This window comes from Hippoglossus stenolepis, chromosome 3 (genome assembly GCF_022539355.2).
Source record: "Hippoglossus stenolepis isolate QCI-W04-F060 chromosome 3, HSTE1.2, whole genome shotgun sequence".
NCBI lineage: Eukaryota > Metazoa > Chordata > Actinopteri > Pleuronectiformes > Pleuronectidae > Hippoglossus > Hippoglossus stenolepis.
In genome coordinates, this window is record NC_061485.1 from 12,635,538 (window position 1) to 12,661,652 (window position 26,115).

Consider the following 26,115-nt stretch of genomic DNA (forward strand, 5'->3'; position numbering starts at 1 on the left):
ATTAATAGAATAGTTCGACATTTAGGGAAATATACATTTTCATTTGCTTGCTCTCATATTTGTACAGTGAATATGAAGCTAAAGCAAGCAGCCGCTTAGTTTAGCATTAAGAGTGTAAACAGAGAAACATATAGCTTTCCTGACTAGTTAAGAAAATCTGTCTTCTTTATTTTGGCGAGATTTTAGTATTGTGCACTAAAATTTCAGAGAAGACCAACAGGGCGGGAAACTGCCGCGTAAAGTGGTCAGACAGGTTAGAAAGAAAATGTGTAGAACGGTAAAAGTAGCATGGTAATTAACCAACGACCTTGTTCACCTATTTTACCTGCACAGTCTCTGCAGTGACAGAGAGATTAGAGAGATTCTAGATCATCCGGTGATAAACTAAAAATAAAGACAAACTACATCTCCACCAAGGCCCAACAGTCTCCTTATGAGACCACATTTAAATTCACATGATACAGATTTTTATTCTGATTTGTACATGCGCATAAATATCAAACTCTTCAACATGCTGGAATTTTCTCATCAAGATCCATGAATTCAATGAAAATGTTGATATGAACGCTTTTTTTCGAAATGTTTAAGAAAGCACCAAAATGTAATGGGCTCTTTCCTGATCCACACAGAATCCTTCCACCAAGTTTTGTGGTAATCCGTTCGGTAGTTTTTACGTAATCCTGCAAACTGCACAAAAAGCACAGCAGGAAAAAGAACCTCCTTGGCAGATCTGTAAAAGAAAAACAGCACAATTCCTAAACTTTACTTTGGGAGGAATAAGGGCCTCACCCTAACCACACAACTTACCACCTGTCAAGTCTGATACCTGGTCAGCCTCTGATCCTTCATCGCTTTTCAATCAGCCTCCTCTTCCCCTGCACATCTATCCACTTTCCCACACTTCCTCCTCTTCAACCTTCTACGTCTTCTACCCAGGCTCCTGCTTATCTGTGTCTGGCGGCAGCGGCAAACGCGGTCACTGAAAAAAGAGTCCCTATCAACAGCGTTCACAGTTTACACGTCAGAGACAGTTATATCAAAACCTGGGCTCATTAAACCGGAAGTTAGTGATAAGACATTTTTTTCTCACCAACCATTTGTTAACTAATCTCTGCAGAGTGAGTCCTGGTATAATCACTGATCAATGATCAAATATCGTTCATTTGCTCCATGTTCCAGGGAAATAACAGTTCAGTCCTCATCACGCTCCAGTTAGAAATATATCGACACATTATTCTTCAAGCAGGTCAAACGCCGCGCTCTTGGAATAGATATTGATATGTTTCCCATGTGCCGTGTGTGTCTCTGTGAATATCTGCCATGCCAGCATGAAAATAGCTGGGGCTTATCCTGGTATTACCATGCCATTATGTTGCACTAATTAAAAAATAAAGCAGGTCTACTCTTGCCCGGCCGCTATTAGACAGTATTTAGCCTACAGGTTTGCTTTGAAACGCTCCCTCATTACAGGGCCTCAAAGAAATATCATACAATAGCGAGATGAAAAGGGCAATGCTTGAATGGAGTCTTAAAGGGGAGGCTGTACTTGGCCTTCAAGTATACATTCCTTCAGCTCAGTGCTTCCTCTGTGGTCCCGCTCCCCTGGCCCACCCCCCTCCCACTCAAGACTCAGTTCCCACAGGGGACGCAGCCAAAGCAAACTCCTCCGACGAAGCCTCCCTCTCTTACCAGGGGGAGAGGGAGAGACACTCGCAGAGAGTGAGGGGGGGAGGGGGGGGTTGTCCTATCATCTGGCTCAATGGGACCTGCTCGGCAGTAGAATGTGTGAGGAGGGTGTTATGACTCTGTGGCCATGCTATGTCTATGATGTGGTGGTGAGTAAAGCCTGTGCGGCTGCTCTCCTGTGAGGTCAGTGTCAGATTTAGCCAGCAGGTCCCTTGTGGTGTCTGGGAGTGTCTGTTTTCTGACTCTATTATGTCTAGCACTCGTAGCCTTCCTGGAGCTGCAAACCTCAGCGTAGAAATAGCAGCAGACGGACCGACATCCTTTGTCGGGAAAACAACAGTCACGTCAGTAATTACAGAGTCTGATTACACCAGAGCAGCAGTTTCTTAGGAAACCACTGGCCTTGAGTCAGGCAGGTGAGGGGTCGAGTCACCGACGCTGAGCCGCACACGCCGTCAGCGGGAGGTCTGGGGTTAGGAGACAGTAGCTAAAGCAAACAGTAGTTGTGCTGTGCATGAATGGGTGTGTGTTATGTGGTGACTGGTTGGACAGGTAGAGACATTTGTGAGTCAGGGAGATGTGAGGGGAGCGTCCAGACAAACACAGCAGTTACACCTGAAGCTACTCAGCCTGCAGCTCAACAGCACTTTTAATTCTTCAATATAGCAGTGCAATTTATTATTATTCATAGCAATTGATTGATCTGATTATCAAATCAAACATGATCAATCTGATTTATTTAGTTACGTGTTCTTGATTTCACCAGGAAGGTCCCATCGAGATGCAATATCTCCTCTGCTAGGGAGTGCCGGTCAAATGTTGGCATATAATCAATTTTTTTTCCTTTTATTATTATAATGTATAAAGTGATAATGTGGAAACATCCTGACATAGTGAAAGAGGCTGAATCTGCAGCTCTTCTTCTCTTTATGAAGCTTTTATAGCAGAGTTTACCTCTGGTTTTCCTGTTTTGGTTCAAGCCCCCGGCCCCATAGCATTATTTTTTTATTTTCAGCTGGCAGCTGTTTTTTTGTGAAAACCATAAATAAAGACATGGAAATTAATAATTATTAATAAAAAAACAACAAAACTAATAAGTTATATATCGTAACTATTATAGCCAGCTCTGCAGCTTAAAGACATGGATAGGTGTTAAGATGGCATTGAAAGAAAGGGGGGGGCGGGAGCAAAGTATTCCGCAGTTAAAGGAATATTTTTTTGCAGTAATCTGTGGGGGGCCGGCACTCGATTTATGGTTTAGTCCATAAAATGCCAGAAAATAGTTTTTTTTAAACTTCACTATTTCCCATCAGATGATTTGTTCTGTTTCATTAACGTTTCAAAAACCTGCAGAATATTCAACATATAATAATTAAAACTGTTAAAACTTAATTTTAAATCTTCAAAACGTCAAACCAGAGAATAACTATTATTTTGCTTGATAAATTACCTAAACACTTCGTCATCATTAGCATTAAAGCTCCTGCTGTCATTAGTAAAGCTCTTTAAACAGTTGACTATTGAAATACACTTTTTTCAGAACTGCGGCCGACCTCAGTTTCTGTAGTTTCAGATCTGTGGTGCCAGACCTGACTAACACACTGTACCAGATACACATATGTCTACACCCACAGCCCCCTCGCCTACCCACACGACACCCACTCATTGCTACATGCACACACACACAAACATTCACACAGCATCTGGATTTGTGTAAAAAAAAAAAGCTGTGAGACATGATTCATTACCGACCAGGCTTCTCGCTTAATGCCAAATGAGGTTTGTCATTTCCATCTTGAGGTGATTACTGTACGCAACGATTAAGCTTTCACAACTACATGCAACCCTGCAGGAGTGTTTCCATTGAGGATTTCGAAGGTACACAGAGTAATCATTTGTCTTGAATCGCACATGCAGACGAGGGGATGGGAGTGTTTGCCTCTCCTGAAGGCAGAATGTCATAGTAGTGAGTAAGAGCGAGGCAGGCAGGTCTGCGCTGGCCTCTGCGCCTGCCTAGGTAAACATATCCTCTGTCTGACAAGTGCAGACCTGAGGGCTGAGGAGGTTTGCTATCTCAACACATGACCCTGGAGCTTGTCTCTCACACACACAGACAATGTAAAATATACGAGAAAGAAGCTCCTGAGATTCAGTATTTTGAGGCAGATGTGTCCCTCCCTAAAGTACAGTCTGCCTCATGCATCTGCAGCCCTGCATTAACATGCATCCCTCTCTGAACACTGCAACGCGATTGTCTGTCAGATCGGATTGCAATTACTTTAATTCGTCTCCATCTCTGTCTACCTCCGTCTGCTTCAATATCGCAATATTTCTGTGGTTCTGGGAGTCGATCTGCTCCACCTGACGGCGCCTCTTCTGCCTGGCAGGGAGCAATGTAGCCCTACTGGCTGCCAGCCAGACCAGCTTGAGTGTCTGCTCAGCTCAAAGCCCTGCGCGCACGCACACACACACACACTCACACATACACAGGGACTTGCCAAGCTCAGAGACTGAACGCTTACACAGACACATCTTCTCTCCTCCTTCCCTCCCTGTGACTTCTCCACTGTTTTCTTTTTCTTCTGTTTTCCACCTCACTGTGACTCTCTGCTCTTGTCCTGCAAATATTAAATAAGACTGAGTTGAAAAACAAAAGAAAATCATTTTTGAACACATGTTCTGACAAATCCACGCGTTGCTTATGAATGATACCATTTACAGTCACACAGGATCATTTTTAGAAGTTGTGGGCTCTTGAAATCTCCACAGTGCTCCGTGATGTAATATCTGCACTTTATCTCTGCAGAGGATGATGATGATGATTAACCATCTATTCTCTCTCTCCTCTTCCCACAGTCTCCCAGCCCCGTCGCAGCCAAGAGGTCCAAATTCGACAAATTGCAATCTCCGTCAGCCGAAAAAGACAGGAAACCTGACTGGTTACAGTCACTGGCCAAGTCTGCACACAAGGTGAATCATCGTGGACTCATCTAAATGTGACCTCATGTTTCAGCCTTGTTAAATGAAGAGTGTGTTCATCACAGCTAATATAACGTTCCAGAGGTAGTTTATTGTGGGTTGATCCGAGCTTGTTGTTTCATTTGTTATTCCAGGATCTGAAACAAGTCCAACTGAAACAGAGGCCCTCTGCTTTCCGCCCCTGGTCTCCTAAAGCTGCAGAGAAAGAGAAACCAGCCTCTCAGAGTGAGGTGGAGAGGTGAGTCATCCGAGAGCTGTGACAGTTTCACTTTTACAGACATAACATCTGAACTCAGTAGAGTGAAATGTTTTAAATTTACCTCCACTGCCTCCATAGGTCCTACTCTAAGAATCAGGAGGCTTTGACGGATCCTAATCTGACACCCGCTCCCCTGGTCCATCCCAGGGAGAGCCCCGCTCCTGGCAGGGGACTGACAGCCATTTCCAGGCCGCCACAGGAGCTGCATAATGGAGACGTACAGCCTGCAGCAAAACCGGCCCCTTCCAGTCCCAGCAAACAAGCTGACAGCATGGACACCGATGGAGAGATTGATGTGGACGACTGCGATGATCGTGAGTACCACCCATCGCATGGAATAAAACTGAAAGAATTTATCCCTCACAGGAGTCAGCCTATATAACACACATATTTTACAGTTACAACTTTTATCACACATGATCCCCACTGGAAATGAGCCATGGCAGAGCTGGTCTAGGGTGACTCCTGTGCAACTACTCCACCAGGTGTCGAATGGAAGAAGTGCAAGGGAAAATAGAATTTTAGATTTTTGCTGTTACGTAGCTTAAAAAATGGGGTGTAAAGGCAGAGTAGCAGAACTCATTTGAAATAAATACAAATGTGATTAAATAAAATATAGATATATCCATACACATGAATCAAGTGTTGTGGAAACTATTGTGAAATTGGGCAGAGCTTGAAATGATTTATAAATCCAGTAGAGAGGTAAATATAATGGATAAATGGTTGAAACATTTAGCTGAAAATAAGAACAAGAAAAGCGCACATTTACATCTTGCCTACTTCTTTGAGAAATATCACAACATTCTTACACATTTGTCTTTTCTAATATAAAATCTCTTTCTCTCCCTCCCCTAGGTCCAGAGCCACCCTCCTCCCTGGCTTCTCCTCCGTCAGCCTGCACCAGCGTGTCTCAGACTCTCACCCCGCAGAGTGTCACTCGAGCTCAGGAGGGACCTGTCTGGCTGTCAGGGCCCGTTTGCCCAGATATGGACTCCCTGAGACAGATGCTGTACGCAGGCCTGGACAGCAAAGAAGCTCGTGAGAAGCTGCTGCAGGAGATTGTCAAGATGAGAGTGAAGCAGGAGGAAAAACTGGCAGTTGCTGTACAAGCTAAACGCAGCCTTCAGCAGGTAACGCAGCCCTGTTCTTGTGAAGTACTACACTGCGGCGCAACAGTAATCTGCTCATGAATATCAGTGTCTCAAACATGAACTTATTCTAATGTTTTTCACAGGAATTAGAGTTTGTGAGGGTGGCTAAGAAAGGACGCCTTCGTGAGGCCATTGAAGCCAAGCGCAACCTGCGAAAGGAGATCGAACGCCTTCGTGTGGATTGGGAGAGGAAGATGAGGGATGCAGAGGAGTCGTGTGAGCGGCTGAAGGGAGAGCTGGAGAGGGAGAGGCAGCTGCGAGTTTGTGACAAAGGCTGTGAGGCAGAGCGTCTCCGGGTCAAGTACTCTACTCAGGTGAGACGTCTGCAAGATGCCTGACCACGAACAGACTATTGATCACGTCCTTTACATGTGTTTCGTTTACTGTAACTGCTGTCTGTTGTGCTGTGCAGATTGAAGAGCTTCATGTGCAGCTCCAGCAAGCAGAATCTGACCGCGAGCAGCTGAGGCAGGAGCTCCAGCAGGAGCGAGAAGCTCGGCAGAGCCTGGAGAGCGTTGTTAAAGACCTGCAAATCCAGCTGGCGCTGCAGGCCGACGGCAGCCCCCCCGGAGACCCCAACGACGCAAACACAGATAAACACAGACAGAGCGCACAACTCACCAACGGATCCTAAAGTTGCACATTCAGAACTGGAGAAAAGGACTCAAAACAAAAGGAGTATGATTAATGGACTTTGTTGCACCTCCTGTTATTGAAAAGAGACTCGACGGTGTCAGTTTTGTAAGAGGAAAAAAAATCTGTCATATATAATATGATATGATACTACATGATATTATTATGACAATATATGAATATAATGAAATGAACTGGAAAGTAGCATGATGTCTCAGCATGTTGTCGAGCATTAGAAAGACTTCTTCAGCGATGAACACATCTCTCCAGTGACGTCAGACCCCTGACGCTGTCCACGGACTCTATTTTGGTATAAGCTATTCTACGATGTGCAAATATAGCCACATAACACTACTTGAATATGAAGGGAAGGAACAAGTTGCGCCTGGTGAAACATGAGCAGATGACGAAACTCTCAGTGCCACAGAATATTGGTACACTCAAAGGTGTCATTGCAGACCACTGGAAACAAGAGACACCAGTTTACCACTATTTACTTTTAATATCCGCTTGCTTTTTATAACTGTGTAGAGGATGTACTTTTTAAGAAATATTGCTTGCGCAGCACTGTTATTCCACAGGCAAGAAAAAAACATCCATATACAAACATGTACGCGTGTATACGAGCTTGTCTACCTTTTGTATTTTATAAACCTGAAGTATTGGAGGTTACGTGGGCTGCCTTCAGGTCCACCACTGTTTTATGCTTTAGATATTTTATGGAAGTGTTACTTTTTAATATTATGACGCAACTTTATTTGTTGTTTGAACATTGTTTTTTTCCAGTAATGTTTTTTGCAACCAAATCATGTGATAAATAGTTAAAATTCTTGCCCACATTAGTGCAGATAAGTCTACAGATGCCCTTCTAAAAGAAAAAAAAAAACTTCGACGGCTGCCTGTATTTGTTGAAATGCGGTACTTCTGATTTTCTATTGAGTATTGTAAAATAATTTATATTCTATAATAATTTGCTGCCTATTAACAGAAAGCATTCATTTTTAGTCACTGGTTTTAGGCTCTTAAATCAACAAATGCTGTTTATATGAACAACATTTCTACATATATACAAAATATGGATATATATTTTTTTACTTTAAGAAAAGGAATTGCACTTTTTAAAGAAAAGAACCTTGCATTGTGCATTGTACTCCCTGTTACTTTTTTTTAAATCACAAGTTAACATGAACTTGGAATTTAAGCATACTTTCCCTCAGTATCCTCTGATGTACATACAATGATATTGTAAATAAGATATTTGTTGGTATGTTTGCTTGCTCCAGACTTAAACTGATTATGAATATTATTTCTTGCTCTTACTTGAAACCAAAAAGAGACTATATTTGGATTTGCAATTTCAATGTCGTATCCCTGAATATCATTGCAATCACAGGGCATTTACCAGAATGGGTGGTAAACCATAAATATAGTCACGAACTTGACCTATCAGTAGAGTTTGTAGATTTGAAACAGATTATAATTTCTCCCTTGATTTTGTTTATTTGAGAAGAATCTTTATTATTTGATGAATTATAGAGTATATATGACACCACAGACCAAAAACTGAATAATGGATTTGAATTCTCTGCACCTCCAACCTCCCTTCAAATAGATTAGAAGCGACACCTTTTCGTGGTTTCAACTTTAGGTGCTCTCGTATATATATAAATATATATATAGACAAGAAACACTTTTATGTCTTATCATTATGATACCCTCGCTCAGTATTTGTTGGGTACAGTGTAATAGCAATATCCATTTTGTTAGCTGATACTGTTGTAGTTTTGGTTTGGAAGTGAGGTTTCACTTGCCTCTTACAATGTTTTTGTTTTTCCTTCGAAAAACTTGTATAATACCCATTAAAATCTAAATCAATCCTACAAAGTTCTGAGGAGTGTTTTTCTTGTGTACCACAATGGAACCAGTGTTTGTGTATATTTGTGGTTGTGTTTTAAGCCGTGCCATAAGCATAGCTCCAATGTAGGCTCCATCAATTATTGAATGGATTCTCATAATATTTAGTAACGATTCTCATGTTCCCCAGGGTAATAAATGTGACCAGGTATGCGACGGACTATGCTGATCATCTGACCTTTCCTCCAGTGCCACCAGCAGGTTGACCTTTCTGTTTGAAGTGAAATTTATGACCAACAAATATCGACGCCGCGTCTCAAATTCGTCCCACTATCCAGAAATTAAGTCTAAATATCCCGTATGCAAACGCCAACATTTTGCACATATGGAGCCGGAGTCTGTGCAGTAGCGATCGGTGGATGGAGCCATGGTAACGAACTCTTGATACAATCATGACATTTCACCTAGTTTTTACAGCATCAAATAACTAATCAAAAACAAACTTACTGGGGAAGCTTACACCTTAATATACATCAGTGTAATAGGAACTACCTAAAATGACAGAAAACATCTTTCAGACAATTTATTTGACGTGTATTGACTTTTTAGTTCCATGTCCCATCCACTAACATGGAGGAGGTAGGGTTTATGACTTGGCAGCCAGCCTTTGGTTTGGGAGCTGTCATGTTTATATTTAAATTCAGTCTATGGGGAGAATATGTTAACATTTGAGCATTTTAATTTTAAATTAACATTTTACATAATCTATTATGCAACTATTGTCAACGACACAAGTAAAAATATCCTCAGGGGGAAAATGTCTTTTGTTTCATATCACCACATAAACTATTAATTTGTATAATAAAGGTATAAATATATATAATAAAATAAATGTGTATATTGTCTCACCTTGAACCACAAAGACTAACAGAAGAGTGAGATTTTCATATGTGCATGCAGGAGCACTAAATTAAAACAGAAAGCTTGCAAATACCTAATATAGTAACTCTACCCGTATATTTTTTAAATAACAGTGGATCTCCTTTTATTTGCTGTAGTAACATGATGTAGATAAATGTGTACATGTACTGTGTGTCTCTCAGTTTCCTCTAGGGGGAGATCTTTGCATATAGTTGAAGACAGTTTTTTTTCCTGCTTGTTAATCAATTGCAACAGTGTGATATACTGAAAATCCTTATACAGTCTGTCTTTACAACAGCTTATTCAGATAATATGATTTCTATACACCCTATAATGATAGGGGCTGCCACAAGTGTAGTTAAATTAACTCATGAACCCTTCCTCTTCTTCTCTGGTTTCTCAGAGGCTTACTGGTTGCGTGGAAATCCCTCCATGAGAGCGGGGCTGAAGCCTCACTCCAGGATTACAGCTTGAGGAAGATTTAGTGACACATGTTGCACACTTCCTCTCTGCAAACCTTCTTGCGGTGCAAGAGAGAAATAAATCAAAAAGACTATGGCTGGATCATTGAGCACAGGAGGATGAGGAATGAAGCTTCAGAATGGGAATATTGTTCCCTGATCCTATGTGGGAGGATTTTACCTGGTAGATATGCTGAGACTTTAGAAGCTGCATGAAAGAGGCTGTCCTGAGAACTAACTTTTCCTGAAGAGCCCAGCAGAATGAGGAGGAAGGTGGGTTCATGTGGAGTGAATGGGACTGGATAGTTGGACTCAAATCTACGATTCAGGGATGAACATCAACCCAGGAATGGCCCCTCTGTCTCCAGGACTGAGTGGCAGCCCGCCGCAGTGCTCCATGTCGCCCAAGAAGACCACCTTTCAGTCCCTGGGGTCTCTGTCATCAGGGATGTTCTCCCCCTCGCTGGCTAGGGGCTCCTGCCATCAGGGGAAAGAGGCCTCGAGCCACTTGAACTCCCCCAGCCCGTCCATCATGAGCTCACCAAAACTCTGGCAGAAAGCGTCCATATCAAGATTGGCAGAGGAGTTTTTCTGGATTGGGGGCAGCATGGTTGCACAGCCTAAATGGAGGCTGGGTCAAATAGGTAAGACTGTTGACTCATAAAATGATTTTTCCTGAAAACGCTCACATTAGTGCAGAATATCGCTAAAATCTGCTGCAAACTGAAGAGGGTTTTTTAAACGTACGACATTACTGTGATATTTTAAAACCCCAACCTGTCAATTTGGGATTTTTTACCATGTTATGCTCTTGTAAATGGCCCAAATTTGGGCATTTCCATTTATAACAGAAGAGAAAAGCAGGGGAGCTGGGAAGCCTGTGAGTAGATAATGGGCATATGGAGAGTAGACAATCCTTTAGGATTAGCCTGAATGATGTGCCAGGTTGCGTCACATGTATCTGAGCTTCAGATTACAAACAAAGGTTACCTGCTCTCTGCACACAAAACAAATGCACCGCTTCACAGTGAAGACGGGTGGCCTGGGCCTTAGAATAAAATAGTTGGATGTGACATGCTGTATAACCGTGAAAGCACCCTTCAGATTTCAACAAAGCCGCGCCGAGATGTAATTTAAACCGTTGCGAGGCGGCTGATAATTGATTGGTTTGGGTTTTCAGACAATCATCATTTGAGGCCTGTGTGTCTTTTCCCCCCTTGTGCCTCTTATCATCAACACATTAACAGCTCCTTAAATCCATTTGTGACGCAGCCTATAATCTAATAAACAAGAGCTACATGGTAAACCTCCACTTGGCTCGGCTGCTTCATGGAAGTTTTTGAATTAGTCATAATGTCTCTCTGCTAATAACACGTGTAGGTCCGCTGCAATTTCTCACATACTATCTCAACAGAACAGTAATGGCACTTTTGGTTTAATCGCTGAATCGCTAAATGGACAATATTAAACGCAAACATGCTACATTTCAAAACTGAATCTGATGTTTGGGTTAGAGTTTGACTGTACTGACCATTGATAAAAAAATGTCTCCTTGTGCTCTCGTGCAGTGGAGAGGTGTATGTGCAACATGCAGACTGGCACTCAGATGACCAAAATGAAGGGGAAGAAGAAGGGTCTGGTCCGCTTCTTTTACCTGGACGAGCACAAGTCCTGCGTCCGATGGCGGCCGTCCAGGAAACACGACAAGGCCAAAAGTGAGCCATCATCACTCGGAATTCAGAGAGCTGAACATCGGAATATTCATTTCTCGGCCGTATGCACTTTGTGGATGAACACATGACAAGATAGTAGATGCTGTAAAATCACCATCACTAATCGACCAATTAGACCAATCAAAGATTAGGAGAAGAATAAATAGACTGAACCGTGTCTTCTCTCAGTGGGGCTGCAGAATCCTGTTGTCCTTCCCTCTGTTCAGGTTAAGCTTGCACGTTAACCTCATTCTATAGTTTTGAGAGGCACCAACGTAGAGGCATCAACAAATACTCTGATCCCTCTGCCCGAAAATATATTTGATAAATATTAAAAGCAGTATTTGCTCATAAATGTAACAATAGTAAAATTGTACTTTTATGCTTTATCGGAAAAGATGCTATAAAAAGTTTGCTAAACAGCTGCTGATTTGATTTATTTGTTGTAAAGATTTCATTTCATATGAATATATAAGGAAAATCCTTTTGCAAAAGCATGCCTAAACTCTATATGTATATAATCCATCATAAATCTGTTTTAATAATCCTGGATTTTTATCAAAGAAACTGTGCATTACATCCATATTTGAAGATATAAATAAAAACATTGACAGGGTTTCTGCAGGTTTCTGCAGGTTTCTACCTTCAACGAGTTCAATTTAAGCCTATTTAAGACCATGATGAATCAAATTTAAGACATATGTCAAACGTGACAAAATATCAGAGTCCGAGAATTGCTTTGCCTAGTAGAGAATAACCCTTGAAACACCATGGCATCTCACAAACCCCACTGCCAAGTGTGCTGTGTTAAATTCTGACAAAGGTGTTTGTAGATCAGTGATCAGCCTCCCTTCCTCCGTTTCAGTAACTATTGATTCAATCCATGAAGTCTGTGAGGGGAAAAAATCTGAGATCTTCCGGAGATACGCGGACAACCGTTTCGACCCAAACTGCTGCTTCAGTATTTACTATGGGGAGCGAGTGAAGTCCCTGGACCTGGTCTCCAATAACGCAGAGGAGGCCCGCACCTGGATCTCTGGGCTGAAATACCTCATGGCCGGTATCAGCGACGAAGACAGTCTGGCCCGGCGGCAACGAACCCGTGATCAATATCCTTTTTTCAACCAAGCAGGCACATGTTCAATCTCTCAATGACAATAGTTTTAAACCCCTCATTTCATTTTGAACTGGTCAATCAGCCTAAAAGTGATGACAAAAACAATCTGAACTTAACAGCTGGACAAATCATACAGGAAGCTAAGAATAGTCAACACATGTGAACTCACCAGATCATGATCCTTGTTCCTTAACTGCAGCCTCACGTGGCTACAGCAGACTTTCTCTGAGGCCGACAAAAACGGAGACGGCACCTTGAGCATCGGAGAAGTTCACCAACTGCTCCACAAACTCAATGTGAATTTACCCAAACAGAAAGTCAAAGACATGTTTCAAGTAAGACTTACATCCACCGTCCACATCCATGACCCACCATCGATGCTACCTCTGAGTGTTTGCTTTTTTAGTAATCTAGTGTCAATAATGTCCTAACCACTGGGGCTGAGTGCCTGCAAAACACAATTAAGCTACAAGATTTAGCTGCTGACTTGGTTGTGTTTTGTACAGCAGCTTAGCACTAAGCTAACAGACTCAGATGCAAACAGCTCTGTGACGCTACGAAGCTACACTGAGCAACACCTATAAATGCTAGTTAACTGGTGTTTACCATGGTCGCCATCTTTGTTAATCATGTTAGCATGCTAATTTTGCTAATCAACCAAAGTGCAGCTTGAGGATAATTTTGTTGTGCATGTCCTGTTTATAGCAAAATGACAAAATGCCTGACATTTAACTCAAAGCCACAAATGTCAAAACCATAGTGAAGTTAGAGAGAAATATTGGATAACCAGGGCTGCATACCAGGACCATAACCATATTTATATTTTAATGTCATGGCAATCTTATTTATAGTTTTTAATACATTCCAGTCTGCACCAAAGGTGGGCCGACAAACAGACCAACAATCCCATTAACAGAGCCACACTATGCTGCTAGCATGGCTAAGACAAAGGAATTGAGATGGAGCCAACATAAAAATATGTATAGACAGTATTTTGGCAGGACTGAGTATCACAGGAAGACCATATGACCACTGCTGAACAGATGGCTTCAGCTGCACTGCAATATGTTCTTAGTTCAGTAGCTCACTATCCTCGCTTCCTGATGATGATGGCATCATCATGTTGGATGTTGACAGACATATATCCTTCAGATGGGTGCTGTATTTTCTTTGGCAGGGTGGTTACATCAGATCACACATACGGAGAGAGTTGACTCTGGCTGATTCAACACTTTTGTCTCTATCTGTAGGAGGCAGACACAGACGACAACCAAGGCTCTCTGGGCTTTGAAGAATTTTGTTTGTTCTACAAGATGATTTCCACACGCAGAGACCTCTATCTGATAATGATCTCCTATAGCAACCAGAAAGAAGTCATGGATCTCCACGACCTTACACGTTTCCTGGAAAATGAACAGAAGGTATAAAAAACTGAGCAAAAAACATCACAATTATTTGCATCAGTAAAGATGATTTCTGATGGTGTTTATTCCACAGATGCGAGGCCTGGCCAAAGAGTATCTAGTTGACATAGTGGCAAAGTTTGAGCCATGTCCTGAGAACCTGCAGCGTATGGTACTGGGTATCGATGGTATGTCGAATGCACATATTTGCATCACATCACATGACATCAAGGTTCAAATAAAACCACTGGTCTGAAACTTTTTTCACTTCAGGTTTCACCAATTACATGCGGAGTCCCGCAGGTGACATCTTCAACCCCGAGCACAATCAGGTGAACCAGGACATGACACAGCCTCTGTGTAACTACTTCATTTCCACATCACACAACACCTACCTGACAGGTGACCAGCTACTGTCTCAGTCCAGGGTGGAAATGTATGCCTATGTTCTCCAGGCAGGCTGTCGCTGTGTGGAGGGTAAGAGCCTGAAAAAGCAGAGGCTCAGCTATCATTACGGTAACTTCATCTCAACAGAGGCCTCACAGTCCAGGTAATGCAATTTCTCTCTGCTCTTTCAGTGGACTGCTGGGATGGACCCGATGGAGAGCCCATTATCCACCATGGTTACACCTTGACATCAAAAATCCTCTTCAAAGACGTTATTGAAACGATCGACAAATATGCCTTCACGAAATCACAGTGAGTTTCACAACCTGTAACAGTGAATAGCATCAGTAATTCAAGTAACACACCCTCAACCCTCTATCCCAGGTACCCAGTGATCTTGTCCATAGAGAACCACTGCACTGTGCCTCAGCAGAAAAAGATGGCTGAGTACCTGAGAGAAGTGCTGCAGGACAAACTGGACCTGTCCACAGTCAACGTGCATGACTTCAAGAAGCTGCCCTCCCCTGAGATACTGAAAGGAAAAGTTCTAGTCAAGGTAAAGTTGTTGTCAGCAACACATGATATTCTCCATTAAGTGATAAAAGAGACAAAAGAACTAAGTGCCTATTACTTGAAAATGTTATTGTTTATTTTTTTCAGGGGAAAAAGCTGCCGGCAAACCTCGACCCCGATGCTGAGGAAGGTGATGTCTCTGATGAAGACACTGGTGATGATGAGGAAGAGGAGGAAGATGACGATGACCCACAGGCAAGTGAAACATTGATTGATTGATGGATGGTTGGTAGGTTGGTTGGGTTAGGGTTGATAGTTGGTTGGTTGGGTTTGGGCTGGTTGGTCGGAAGGTAGGTAGATGGGTGGGTGGGTGGGTTGGTTGGTTGATTGATTGATTGGTTGGTTAGTTGGTTGGATGGATGGTTGGTAACTAGGTAGGTGGGTAGATGGGTAGATGGGTGGGTTGGTTGGTTGGTTGATTGATTGATTGATTGATTGATTGATTGATTGATTGATTGATTGGTTAGTTGGTTGGATGGATGGTTGGTAACTAGGTAGGTGGGTAGATGGGTAGATGGGTGGGTTGGTTGGTTGGTTGGTTGGTTGATTTATTAGTTGGTTAGTTGGCTTGCTAATATATTATCTTTGACTGTTCCAGGATGACAATAGTGTTACTTCTAAAAATCAACCTAAGAAGAAGAGACGATTTGGCAGATCGATCATGAGGAGCTTCAAACGAAAGGTTGACAAATATTTTCAAATGCTTTTGAAGGATCTTGTTCCCACTTAATTCTTACACAAATAAAAATGCAAATAATAAATTTGACAGCTCACTATTTAGTCTACAGTATAAAATGTGTATTTTTCAGAGGAAAAAGACAATTCGAGTGAAAAACAAGTCAATGTCTGAAGGAGAATCAGACTACAGCAGCAGCAGGGAAAGGACCCAAATTGTTTACCACCCAAAGTAAGACTACTAATCATTGAATTTAGATGCTTTAGTAATCTAATGTTCCTTGTATAGTTTGTCACACTTGTACTGTGTGTCTGTAAATGTTCCATCAGGAAGAGGAAAACAATGAGGCTGTCTCGAGCTCTGTCTGACCTGGTCAAATACACGAAATCTGTTCGTGTCCACGACATAGAATCACAAGGTAAATTCAAAAGAAATTAAAGCGAACATCCAACTTGTTTGCATATATTTATCATCAATAAATGAGACTATTCATTGTAAGTTTTGAGAATGGATGCTTGATGCTATTTTGTCTCTGGAAGCGTTTTTGAACAGTTGGCAGGTCTCGTCCCTCAATGAGACTGTTATGAACCAGATCTTACAGCTGAAGCCAGGTGAGCTGGTGCGTTTCAACCAGCGCCAGCTCCTCAGAGTCTACCCATCCAACTACAGAGTGGACTCCAGCAACTTCAACCCTCAACCATACTGGAATACAGGATGCCATATGGGTCAGAACATAAGAGACTATAGCAGTGCCTCAGTAAAAAAAAAAACAATACGATTTCAGTTTTTTATTGTTGCAGCTTTTCATTTGTTTGTGTTTGTTTGATTTTAGTTGCGATGAACTATCAAACAGAGGGACGCATGCTCGAACTGAACCAAGCCAAGTTCTCAACCAATGGAAACTGTGGTTATATTCTGAAGCCTAAGTGCATGTATAAAGGTATGTGTATGATGCAGTTTGTGAGGAGTGAATGGCAGCTGTCATTATGTCAAGAGGTGTAAACCTTTTTGTTTTGATCAGCTGCCTTCAACCCCATGTTGGAGGATCCTCTGCCGGGACGCAGAAAGACACAGTTAGTGCTCAAGATCATCAGTGGACAGCAGCTTCCCAAACCTAAAGACTCCATGTTTGGGGACAGAGGAGAGGTGAGGTCAAAAATATCAGACATGGAAACATTATTATGAACCCTGAAAAACTTTTATCTCTAAAATCGTCCCCATTTTTTTAAACTTTCAGATTATTGATCCCTTTGTAGAGGTTGAGATCATCGGTCTAAGTAATGATTGTTCCAAGCAGCAGACCAGGGTCGTGGATGATAACGGTATCTGTGCACACTAAAATTCAGGTCAGGCCGTACCAAGTTTATGCTTTTCAGCCTGTGTAACTGCCCTTCTATCATCACTCAGGTTTCAACCCGATGTGGGAGGAGACCCTCGTCTTCAATATTCAGATGCCACAGATTGCCCTGGTGCGTTTCCAGGTGTGGGATCATGATCCAATTGGGCAAAATTTCATTGGACAGAGGACTGTGGCTTTCACCAGTATGATGCCAGGTACATGACATAGAAAGATCTTTGCTTTCAGTAAAAGTTCAATTAATTATACAAGACTCCGCAAGAAGTTGCTGCACCTAGCAAAGAAAAAGTCTCACACAAAACCCTTCATAAAACTAGGACTTGTCAGTTTTACAAAACATCATATTTCCCAAAATCTTAAACTATTCTTTTATTATGAATAAATGTGTTGTGCTAAATTTTCAGGTTATCGGCATGTGTACCTGGAGGGGATGGCAGAGTCATCCATTTTTGTTCATGTTGCTATCTATGATATAACAGGAAAGGTGAGCGTTTCAAAATCTAAAACATACATATCAAATTTCAGTTTAATTTTAAAAAGTATATCTTAAAACCTTTCTGTGTCCTCTGCAAAACAGATCAAACCCTCTAATGCAGTGCAAGCTGCCAGAAAACACATCCAGAAAGCAGCTAAGAAGCACATGAAGGGTCCTCCACGGCAGACGTCTCTGGACTTCTCCGTCCAGTCCTCGGAAGATGGACGTGCTCTCTATTTCCGCAAGGATCTGGATAACATCTCTCAGGACAGCAGGAACGGGGAACTGTCTTTTCTGGCACAAGGGCCAGCAGCCAAGGGTGCCATCCACAAAGGGGCCATGAGCGAGCCAGTGAGGCGAGCTCACAGAGTTAAAATTCATGAATCAGCCGAGACAAGGAGACGAATCTTCAGCCGGATGTCCTCCACTGACTCCCACCACATGGGGGCTGCTCCCTGTGTGATAGCCGAGAGCTTTGACCTTGAGACCTCTTCCCAGGCTTCGTGTCCAGACGGTCCTGCTCCCGACAGCCAAAATCCAATTCAAGAAGAAGCAGAGAATGAACTTCATGAACCACCAGAGTCAAGCTGTGCAGAGCAGGAGACCGTTCACACAATAGAACAAGAGGAGCCTAAACCATCAGACAAATTACCAGTAGAACCAGAAACTGGTACAGACCCCGAAAAACCACGAGAAACTCAGAGTTTGACTGATTCACTCCCTCAGCATCAGCCTGTGCCACAGCCTCTTTCCCAGCCTGAAGCCAAATCTAGTCCGCTTATCCCTCCACCTTCCCCTGCCAGGGTAAGACGGACCCTGGAGGCTCCAGCCACCCCCCGGCCATTTACCCTGATACGGACAAAGGCCCGCTCACGTAGTTGCCCTCGAAAACCAACTACCTCCCCTCACATGGTGAACCAGAAACCTGCTTTCCAATGGCAGACGCATCGAGCACCAATATATGGCAGCTACAGTAACCGGCTGAAACAGGTACCCAACGGTCTCTGCCTGTCGGACAGCACATCAGGCAGCAGCGGCGGCAGCACAGACAGCCTGGAGTTTGTGCCCTCCTGTGTGCCAGCTGACGCAGGGCAACGTGAAGGGACTCTGCAGAGGGAGATGAGGACCCTGTTTGACCAAAAGATTCGAGAAATCCACTGTAAATCGCCACTTTTTCCCGATGGTGAGTCATGAATCAATTGTGATTCATATTTGGAAATTAAAATAAAAACAGATACAAAAGTCAAGTGGTTGTATTAAATCCTGGTTTTTGTTTTTAACTTCTGTGTGTGTTTTAGATCATACGACAGATTAGATTTGAGACTTCAAAGACAATATTTTCATTCAGATGAGGAAGATGAGCAACGACGAAAACACAAAGGAGTGCAAGAGGACAAAAAAAAAGCTTCACTTCTGCTGCAGCAACTTTCCCCAGTAACAGTAAAAATTTGCAGGAACTCCATGCATTTCCAACAAAGTTCTCTAAGAAAACATTTTTTCCCTCCAAAAAAAGCCCTGGTCATGATCTCCTGCATTACTGCCACTTGGTGGACTGGAGTGGAACAGATTGTCATAGATTTGCCTAATCTCCATCTTTTGGCCATGATGGAAATACATGTGAACAATAAAATTATTTCCTAGTACTAAAAATTCCAGGGAGTTTGGATTTAAAAACTAATAAGAGGAAAGTCATAAAGCAGTTGTGATTTACTTTCTAGATACATGAAGACATGAAGCAGAGTTACACAGTTAGAGTTTTTATTATTTTAGGCCTGCTGTGATGTTTACAATCCACACTGTTGTATTCATTATGCTGGGATGTTTACAGACAAAAGTTTGTATGCATAAAATAATTTTTTAAAATAGTTTGTTGATTTCATTTGATGCCATTGCCAACTGAGTCATAAAAAGGTTACTTAGAAAATACATGATCACTGTTAGTCATTTTTTCAAGTGTAAACATTTCAACAAGTATCATTCATAGTATTTAAACTATGTTTGCTTTTTCATCGAAATTGTAGCATTTGTACTAATATCAATAAACTGATTATTTTAATAAAGTGTGAGTTCTTAAATTTTTTGTTGTAAAAGTTATGAAGTTCAAAACCCAATGTTTAATTAATGCTATGATTAATGTGAATAATTCAGGTTTCTGTTAAATATTGGAATTAATTGTGAAAAATTAATCACACAAGTTAGAAGACAGAATCAGAGTTTTGTTGCTGTCATTAAAACTAAACAAATTTCTGACATCAACATAATGTCTATGCTTTTTCTTTATCCATGTCTACATTTTCCTGGGGTTTGTTTGCATTGATTGTCCTCAAGCGCAGACTCAGTTCTTCAGTCAGCACAGTGCAGCAGGACTTCTGAGGGAAGGACATATTAATAGAAACAAAAGAAACAAATCAGTTTATTAATACATGGATGAATTTTATGTAAATGTTTCAAACAACACTAATACCAAGAAGCAGCTTGCAACACAAAACTCACTTAACAAAATTATTAATTCAAGTCAAACAGTGAGAAAGTACCCAGATAGACACCATAGAGATTTTGGCATTTCCAATTTGTCTTATCTCTTGTGCCAGAATCTTGTGGCAAAATCTTGGAGGGGACTCAAAGGCTTTGGTAAATATTGGGGTCCGATGCCAAGATATGCCAGTGTTAATGAAACACATATGAAAGAGATTTAGAAAACGGTCTGTACGTAGACACAAAAGTTAAAAGTGGTCCTTTACTAGATTCATTACAAGATGTTCATTGATAATGATCAATTTGTTTTCGCTTTGCTAAAAGTTTTATCGAACAAGAATTTGCAACAAACATGTGCCTCAAAGCATCCAGACAAATGTTTGGCCTGTGTGTGGAAATACAACTGTAAGGTTGTGTCTTCTGCATTTGAGCGTTTGGATGCATTTGAAGCAGTAGTGTGGTTTACGAGTGCACATGAACGTACCCTTTGCTCCCCTGCACTTCTGCGACTCTTGGAGGTGAGCTCCTGGATGGCCAGCAGTGCTCCCAACCCCAAGCCCAGAGAAAGAACCAGGAACATCCCCTTGAGGCTGTGCGGGTGAGCGGCTGAAGACTTGGCCTTGTCTGCGATGCAACTGCTGGCCCACCACTTGCCTTGCAGGTAAGCCAGCTCTCCGGCCTCACTCAGTTGAAGGATGGCTACACTGAGGTTCTTTATCAAGGGGGAACCTTGGAGACAATGACATGTTTAATTTTAGCTACACCATTTAAAAAAATTGCAATATTTCTTGAGATTACAAAGTGAGCAGCCTCACCAAGAGAGGTAGCAATGCTGTATCCTCTCATGCCGATGACTTCATGAGCTCTGACCAGTTCACAATGCCGTGCTACTGCCAAGTCCAGGGAGACAGACTCTCCAATAAAAGCAAAGTTGCCCTCTTTTGCTCGCCGGACCCCTTCGTCCATCGAAGACACAAAACTCTTAGTTCTCTCCATGTGCTCATAGATTCTCCGATACACCGGGTTGTTTGAATTCTGGGTGAAGAAAATGGTCAGAGCGAAAAAAAACTGAGATTATTGATCCAGTGCACCAGAGGTAATTCAAGTCTTAAAATCTGAGAGATCAACATCTTCATTCTCACCTTAAAGAAGGCAAGGGTGGACGATCCAGCCAGGCAGCCATATTCTATTGTGTCCTGATTGGCCAAGTCCTCAAACCCTTTCACCATCAGCTGATTGGACTCCTGGCTCTTAGGGGAGCTGAGGTTGGAGAAATAACAGGACAGGAGGACGACGGTGAATAACCACCAGCTGCAGCAGACAACACGCCCCGACAGAGCTCTGGGGTGAGGACCAACACCTGAAAACACACACAAAAATAACACAGAGACAAATGAGCCTCTTTGTGAAGTCCAGAGATTGTGATCTCAGTTTGTTGTAGTGTCTGGTTTTACCTTGAAGAGTCAGAGCTCCAGCTGTGTACCACAGACTGTGGAGGAGGCTGAATCTGTTCTCTTCAGTCTGAGGCTGACTCCACTCACATGGGCTGAGTCTGCATTCATAAAAAAAAGATACGTTATTTATGTAACAGCACTGCTGGCAAAGAGAGGAAATATTAGCAGAAAAATGAGTAGATAAAATAAGTAGATATGAAAATAACTACATATGACAATATGTTACTTTAGTTGCTAGGGGTCTTTTGATTGAAATAATAGTTGTGATCACCATCATTGCTGATGAGAATCTTGCTGACGTATTTTAGTTTTATTCATGTTACGCATGCAGCAAATGGCGGTGAATAAACGTGATCAATTAAATTGAGTTTACAGAAGTTACATAAATCACAAATTCAACTAGTATCACCAACCTGGTGACTATAAAGATGCTTGCAGCCGTCCCCAGATAGGCAACGAGGATGCCAACCCAGGTCTCGGCTGTAAAGGGGGAGAGGAAATCGAAGAGGCCTGATTCCTCTGAGATGTCCTTCCTCAGCAGGAGGCTGATTCCTGTCTGCATGAATGGTTTGGTCATGCCCACAGCTTTCTCTCGCGCTGCAGTGAGAGTCAGTGGAGCGATTGCAAGGTCTGCTTCCTGTAGGGAAGTCATAAATACATTTGACATTAGTTAAACACTATTAAAGGCTTTGCAGTTTATTTATAGAAAGTCCATGTGGGCTTAAAGAGTTTTTAATTTCCGCAACAACATTGTTCACGCCACATATTTTTGCTTATTCCGAATGCATCAATTGCTAATCACAGATGCCAGCTGGGTAATTCAAGCTTGTGCAGAGTGCTTTCCTGGCCCATGACCTCTTCAAATGCCAGTTTTCATGTACTCACCCCTCTCACCACCTCTCCAATCATCCCATTCCAGTTGCCGTTGTCATCCTGCCGGCCATACGAACCATCCTTCACCAGCTGCACTCTGTACTTGAAGCCCAATTTCTTGGCTACTTCCGACAGCAGGTCCATACAAAAGCCTTCCAGTTGTGAGCCCTTGGAAACCGTATATGGCTCTTGCTATAAGGGAACATGTCAAAAGTCAATCAGTGAAATGTAATCTTCAGTCTTGTATTCACAGGGATGTGAAGTTTACACAAGGCAGAAAGGAATAGATGAACTACCTTTATTGTTGTGATTCTCAGCTCTGTTGGCACTGATGGTGAGTGAGGGAGGAAGACAAGGAACAAGTTCAGACCAGTCGTTCACCAACTTCTAAACCTTTTTTTAAAGGTGTTGTTTTATGAGCTGTCAACTGCAGCACGACTGTGTATCTAACAGGGTTTTAGTGGCGATAGTGATTTGGCTCTAAGGATGACAATGCTGGGCAGTTGGTCGGCTGGTCGCACCACCACCTTGTTAGGAGGATAAACATGGAATTGTTTACGGCCCCCAGAGATTGAATCCTACTGACTTGGGTGATCCCCTGGCCTCAATTTTCAAATAGGTCACATACTTTCTCTACTTAGAATATCTGTCTGTAGTGAAAGGTTTAGATCTTTCACTTATTATCTTATCTGATCTTAGAAGGAGTCAATTGTATGTTATTCTCTTTTTTAATGAGATAAAATATTGTTAAAAATGTAAAATAAATAATGGAAAGCACCATCCATCATTTCTGGACTGAAACTGAAAAGTTGGAATGGTATCAGGAGGCAACAGCTAAATATTTAGTTACATTACAGTGAAAGTGTAACTCCAGGTTTTATTATTCACCCACAAACATTTCTCAGACCTGATGTTCATCCTAAATTGATCAGAATCAAAGACGTCGGTGCAGGGACCATTTTCACTCTCTAATCTGACATCATGATGTGTCTGAGGTGGAGCTTGTGGATGCCTGTTTTTGATCTTCTTGTCACGACAAGTTTCCGGTATCCTAGCGATCTGGCCACTCTCCTCTTCTTAAAAAAAAGTTTGTAGACTTCAATCTATTTGGAGCAGTGTGTCAATTCAAAGAGTCTCAATGCCATGGCACTGTGAGATGGGAGGGCAGTCAAAGAGTATCAAAAGCTTCAATTCAGGCCAAGCCCTCAGGGATCCGTCGCCACAGGGTGATCCTGACAACCGTCAGATCCTCCTTTTCAAAAGATGACACGTAGACAAGCTCTTCAAACCCCTGTCACTGTTTGGCCACTCCGAACACAGGGTCTTTGTTCGCTCCATACACTGGATTTATTACCATTTTTTTGTGAGGGTTTCAACTGGCTTGCTTCCTCATGTTGTTTTTCTACAAGAGTTGGACAGGATGTGGCGCTACACTTTGATATTCATCCCATCTGACAGTTTATGTATTTAAGTCTTGTCAAGCCTGAAAAACTTTGATCAAATCCAGCAGTAATAACGTTTGAAAATTTGGTTGAGGAAAAATCTGCCACCACAATGAAATACAAATACAGTGTGCGATCAAACTTAATAATAAATGTCAGTATCTGTAAATAAAAGCTTATTTTTTAATAATATTTTTTTTATTAAAATCAGTCTGATCTGCACTGCACATTCACTCACTTTCATTTGAGTTATAAAAAGAAAAACTCAATATACATCTACATTGTTCTAATGTGTTAGTGCTATTTCTCAGTAAAAACATGAGGTGAATAAAATGTTCTTACCTGCAGTACACAATCCCATGTCCATGAAACATCCAAAAGACAACACAAAGAACCCAAACAGCATCTTGTCTGTGCTGATTTGCAGCCTACGAGTTATAAAGACAACCAGTGATGGTACACATGGATAAACACAAATAATAGTAAAATAAAAGAGTTTTCTAGGAAGCAAGATGTGGATCAAGTCATCACATTAAATTGATTAAAACGAACAATCACACATATGATCGATGGACTTATTACCTGATAAGAGTCCAAGATGTGACTGCTGGATTGGCACGTCAGGCTTCAGACTGACCCCGGTGCAGCTCGACTGCGATGCAGCGTGATGTGAAGTTGTTCACATTCAAATGTGTTAAGACGACCAACAAAGTGTTTGTGGGAGGAGAAAGTGTCAACATGTTGAAGGGTTGGGGAGAAGCAGCATGAAGTACGATTCAGCCTCCACTGTGGATTAGAATGTGTTTGTTCACACTAGAAATGACCATGTTAAATATCTTGATAATATAAATGAATAAGAAAACATCTGATTCACATCATATTGTTAGAATATCACATGTTTTATGAGATTTATGTTTGACATGAGGTTAAGAAAAGTGAAATATTTTAATATATATCACACAATGCATACTGACATCACTTTTATTATTCAGGGTAGTTTTACTGTGAGGCAATAAATTGATGGACGTTCCACAGTTTGACCTGTTGACCACTGAGCTGCTCCACTGAGACAATCAGGGTTAACTGTTTTGTTCAAGGGCTCCACAGAGGTGTTGATGCAGGAGCCACTGGTTTTCACTTGTACCACAGATTCAATCCTGCTGTTACTTCCAGTCACATGCTCACTTCTCGAACCTTACGACCACCAATGAATTCAAATAAAGCTGCTGGCATGGCAAAATGATTTTATCTCAGAAATGGCACACGATCATCTTGTAATTTGAATAAGTGCATCTTCTCCTGCCAGTGGCTGAAGTTAATTTAGCAAAAATCCTTGTTGGCTTTGATAGGCCTCACACCCACAACATCCTGCGGTCATATCTAGAGATACTGAACCATGAGGTCACAAAATATACGGCAGTTAATGGAAGATTTTTTTATCAACCCATTTAACGTAAGTATAAGTAATTAATGTGCATGGTGAATGTAATGCAGGGCCAGAGACAGGGTTTGAGAAATTCTGAATCCTCATTATATTTTATTATTGGTTTAACTGATCAGTTATGCTTTTTTGTAGATGTTTATGACCTCAACTCTTCTTCAACGGATTCTGCACACATACATTAAATCACCTACACATTCACATTTAATTGATTGTTTTATTATTTTAATATTTTCATTAAATCCACCTTTAAAGAGACATCAACATTGAACTCATCCTGTAAGGCCGTTAAAATCCAGAAATCCTACTGATGGGACATGATCTCATTGTCATGATGTAACATAGTAAAAGAAGAGTAATGCTAAATCAATTGGATATGTCAGGTAAGTTCATAAATGTAACTTTGGTTCACACAGGCTCTCTGTGCGTCCGTAGAAACAAACTTATCGCTTACAGATTCATCAGCGGAGGGAGATGGATCTGTATAGAGAGGCAAGTGGTTGTCGTCAGATCCATGAAGCTACTGGGTTGATATAGATCCAACAGATTCTCTTCTATTATAACTGAGAAAACTCCATACACAGGGGAAGACATACAATTACAGGCCTCAGATAAACTAGCAAGTGGACAAGAGGTGAAACAGTTAGTCTACTAATTGGTTAGTTAACCAATATAAAATTAATCTGTAAATATTCTAATAATTACTTTATTTTCTTTTTCATTTTCATTTGGGCTCTGGGAAGTTAGAGCCAAAAGTCTCCCAAAAAAAAGGGTATTTTTAAA

General features: G+C 41.6%; 3 protein-coding genes across 3 annotated transcripts in view; 2 read left to right on the top strand and 1 right to left on the bottom strand.

Moving 5' to 3' along the window:
* The window catches only part of skib (v-ski avian sarcoma viral oncogene homolog b), a 31,589-nt gene extending 22,998 nt beyond the window's left edge, over window positions 1-8,591 (top strand). The window contains exons 2-7 of the mRNA XM_035150034.2: window positions 4,543-4,656; window positions 4,800-4,903; window positions 5,003-5,238; window positions 5,783-6,057; window positions 6,162-6,392; window positions 6,491-8,591. Coding sequence (XP_035005925.2) covers window positions 4,543-4,656; window positions 4,800-4,903; window positions 5,003-5,238; window positions 5,783-6,057; window positions 6,162-6,392; window positions 6,491-6,712 — 1,182 coding nt within the window. The 3' untranslated portion in view covers window positions 6,713-8,591. The remainder of the gene's footprint in view (window positions 1-4,542; window positions 4,657-4,799; window positions 4,904-5,002; window positions 5,239-5,782; window positions 6,058-6,161; window positions 6,393-6,490) is intronic.
* Window positions 8,592-9,923: 1,332 nt separating this feature from the next.
* plch2b (phospholipase C, eta 2b) lies at window positions 9,924-19,573 on the top strand. Its single transcript, XM_035153389.1, has 21 exons — window positions 9,924-10,591; window positions 11,516-11,662; window positions 12,525-12,768; window positions 12,982-13,111; window positions 14,027-14,197; window positions 14,274-14,367; window positions 14,453-14,656; window positions 14,758-14,878; window positions 14,951-15,122; window positions 15,227-15,334; window positions 15,738-15,821; window positions 15,949-16,046; window positions 16,145-16,233; window positions 16,355-16,540; window positions 16,648-16,755; window positions 16,837-16,961; window positions 17,053-17,137; window positions 17,223-17,369; window positions 17,577-17,656; window positions 17,750-18,830; window positions 18,946-19,573. Exons 1-21 carry the CDS (start codon window positions 10,240-10,242, stop codon window positions 18,960-18,962), a joined length of 3,843 nt encoding a protein of 1,280 aa, XP_035009280.1. The 5' UTR covers window positions 9,924-10,239; the 3' UTR covers window positions 18,963-19,573.
* On the bottom strand, window positions 19,389-24,603 carry si:dkey-183j2.10 (glutamate receptor U1). Its single transcript, XM_035153391.1, has 10 exons — window positions 24,474-24,603; window positions 24,234-24,319; window positions 22,746-22,777; window positions 22,462-22,641; window positions 21,990-22,213; window positions 21,577-21,674; window positions 21,265-21,482; window positions 20,938-21,157; window positions 20,607-20,851; window positions 19,389-20,016 (listed from the first exon to the last, which is right to left on the bottom strand). Exons 2-10 carry the CDS (start codon window positions 24,295-24,297, stop codon window positions 19,912-19,914), a joined length of 1,386 nt encoding a protein of 461 aa, XP_035009282.1. The 5' UTR covers window positions 24,298-24,319; window positions 24,474-24,603; the 3' UTR covers window positions 19,389-19,911.
* Window positions 24,604-26,115: the final 1,512 nt, after the last annotated feature.

What these genes read in the sequence shown, in the direction of transcription:
- plch2b (XM_035153389.1), top strand. Translation starts at nt 10,240, where the DNA reads ATGGGACTGGATAGTTGGACTCAAATCTACGATTCAGGGATGAACATC. An exon ending in CAAATTGTTTACCACCCAAA is followed by an intron (nt 16,047 to 16,144) that starts GTAAGACTACTA and finishes ATGTTCCATCAG; the next exon opens with GAAGAGGAAAACAATGAGGC. An exon ending in TTTCACCAGTATGATGCCAG is followed by an intron (nt 17,370 to 17,576) that starts GTACATGACATA and finishes CTAAATTTTCAG; the next exon opens with GTTATCGGCATGTGTACCTG.
- si:dkey-183j2.10 (XM_035153391.1), bottom strand. Translation starts at nt 24,297, where the DNA reads ATGCTGTTTGGGTTCTTTGTGTTGTCTTTTGGATGTTTCATGGACATG. An exon ending in TGGAGCTCTGACTCTTCAAG is followed by an intron (nt 21,483 to 21,576) that starts GTAAAACCAGAC and finishes GTGTGTTTTCAG; the next exon opens with GTGTTGGTCCTCACCCCAGA. An exon ending in CCACCCTTGCCTTCTTTAAG is followed by an intron (nt 21,158 to 21,264) that starts GTGAGAATGAAG and finishes TTCTTCACCCAG; the next exon opens with AATTCAAACAACCCGGTGTA.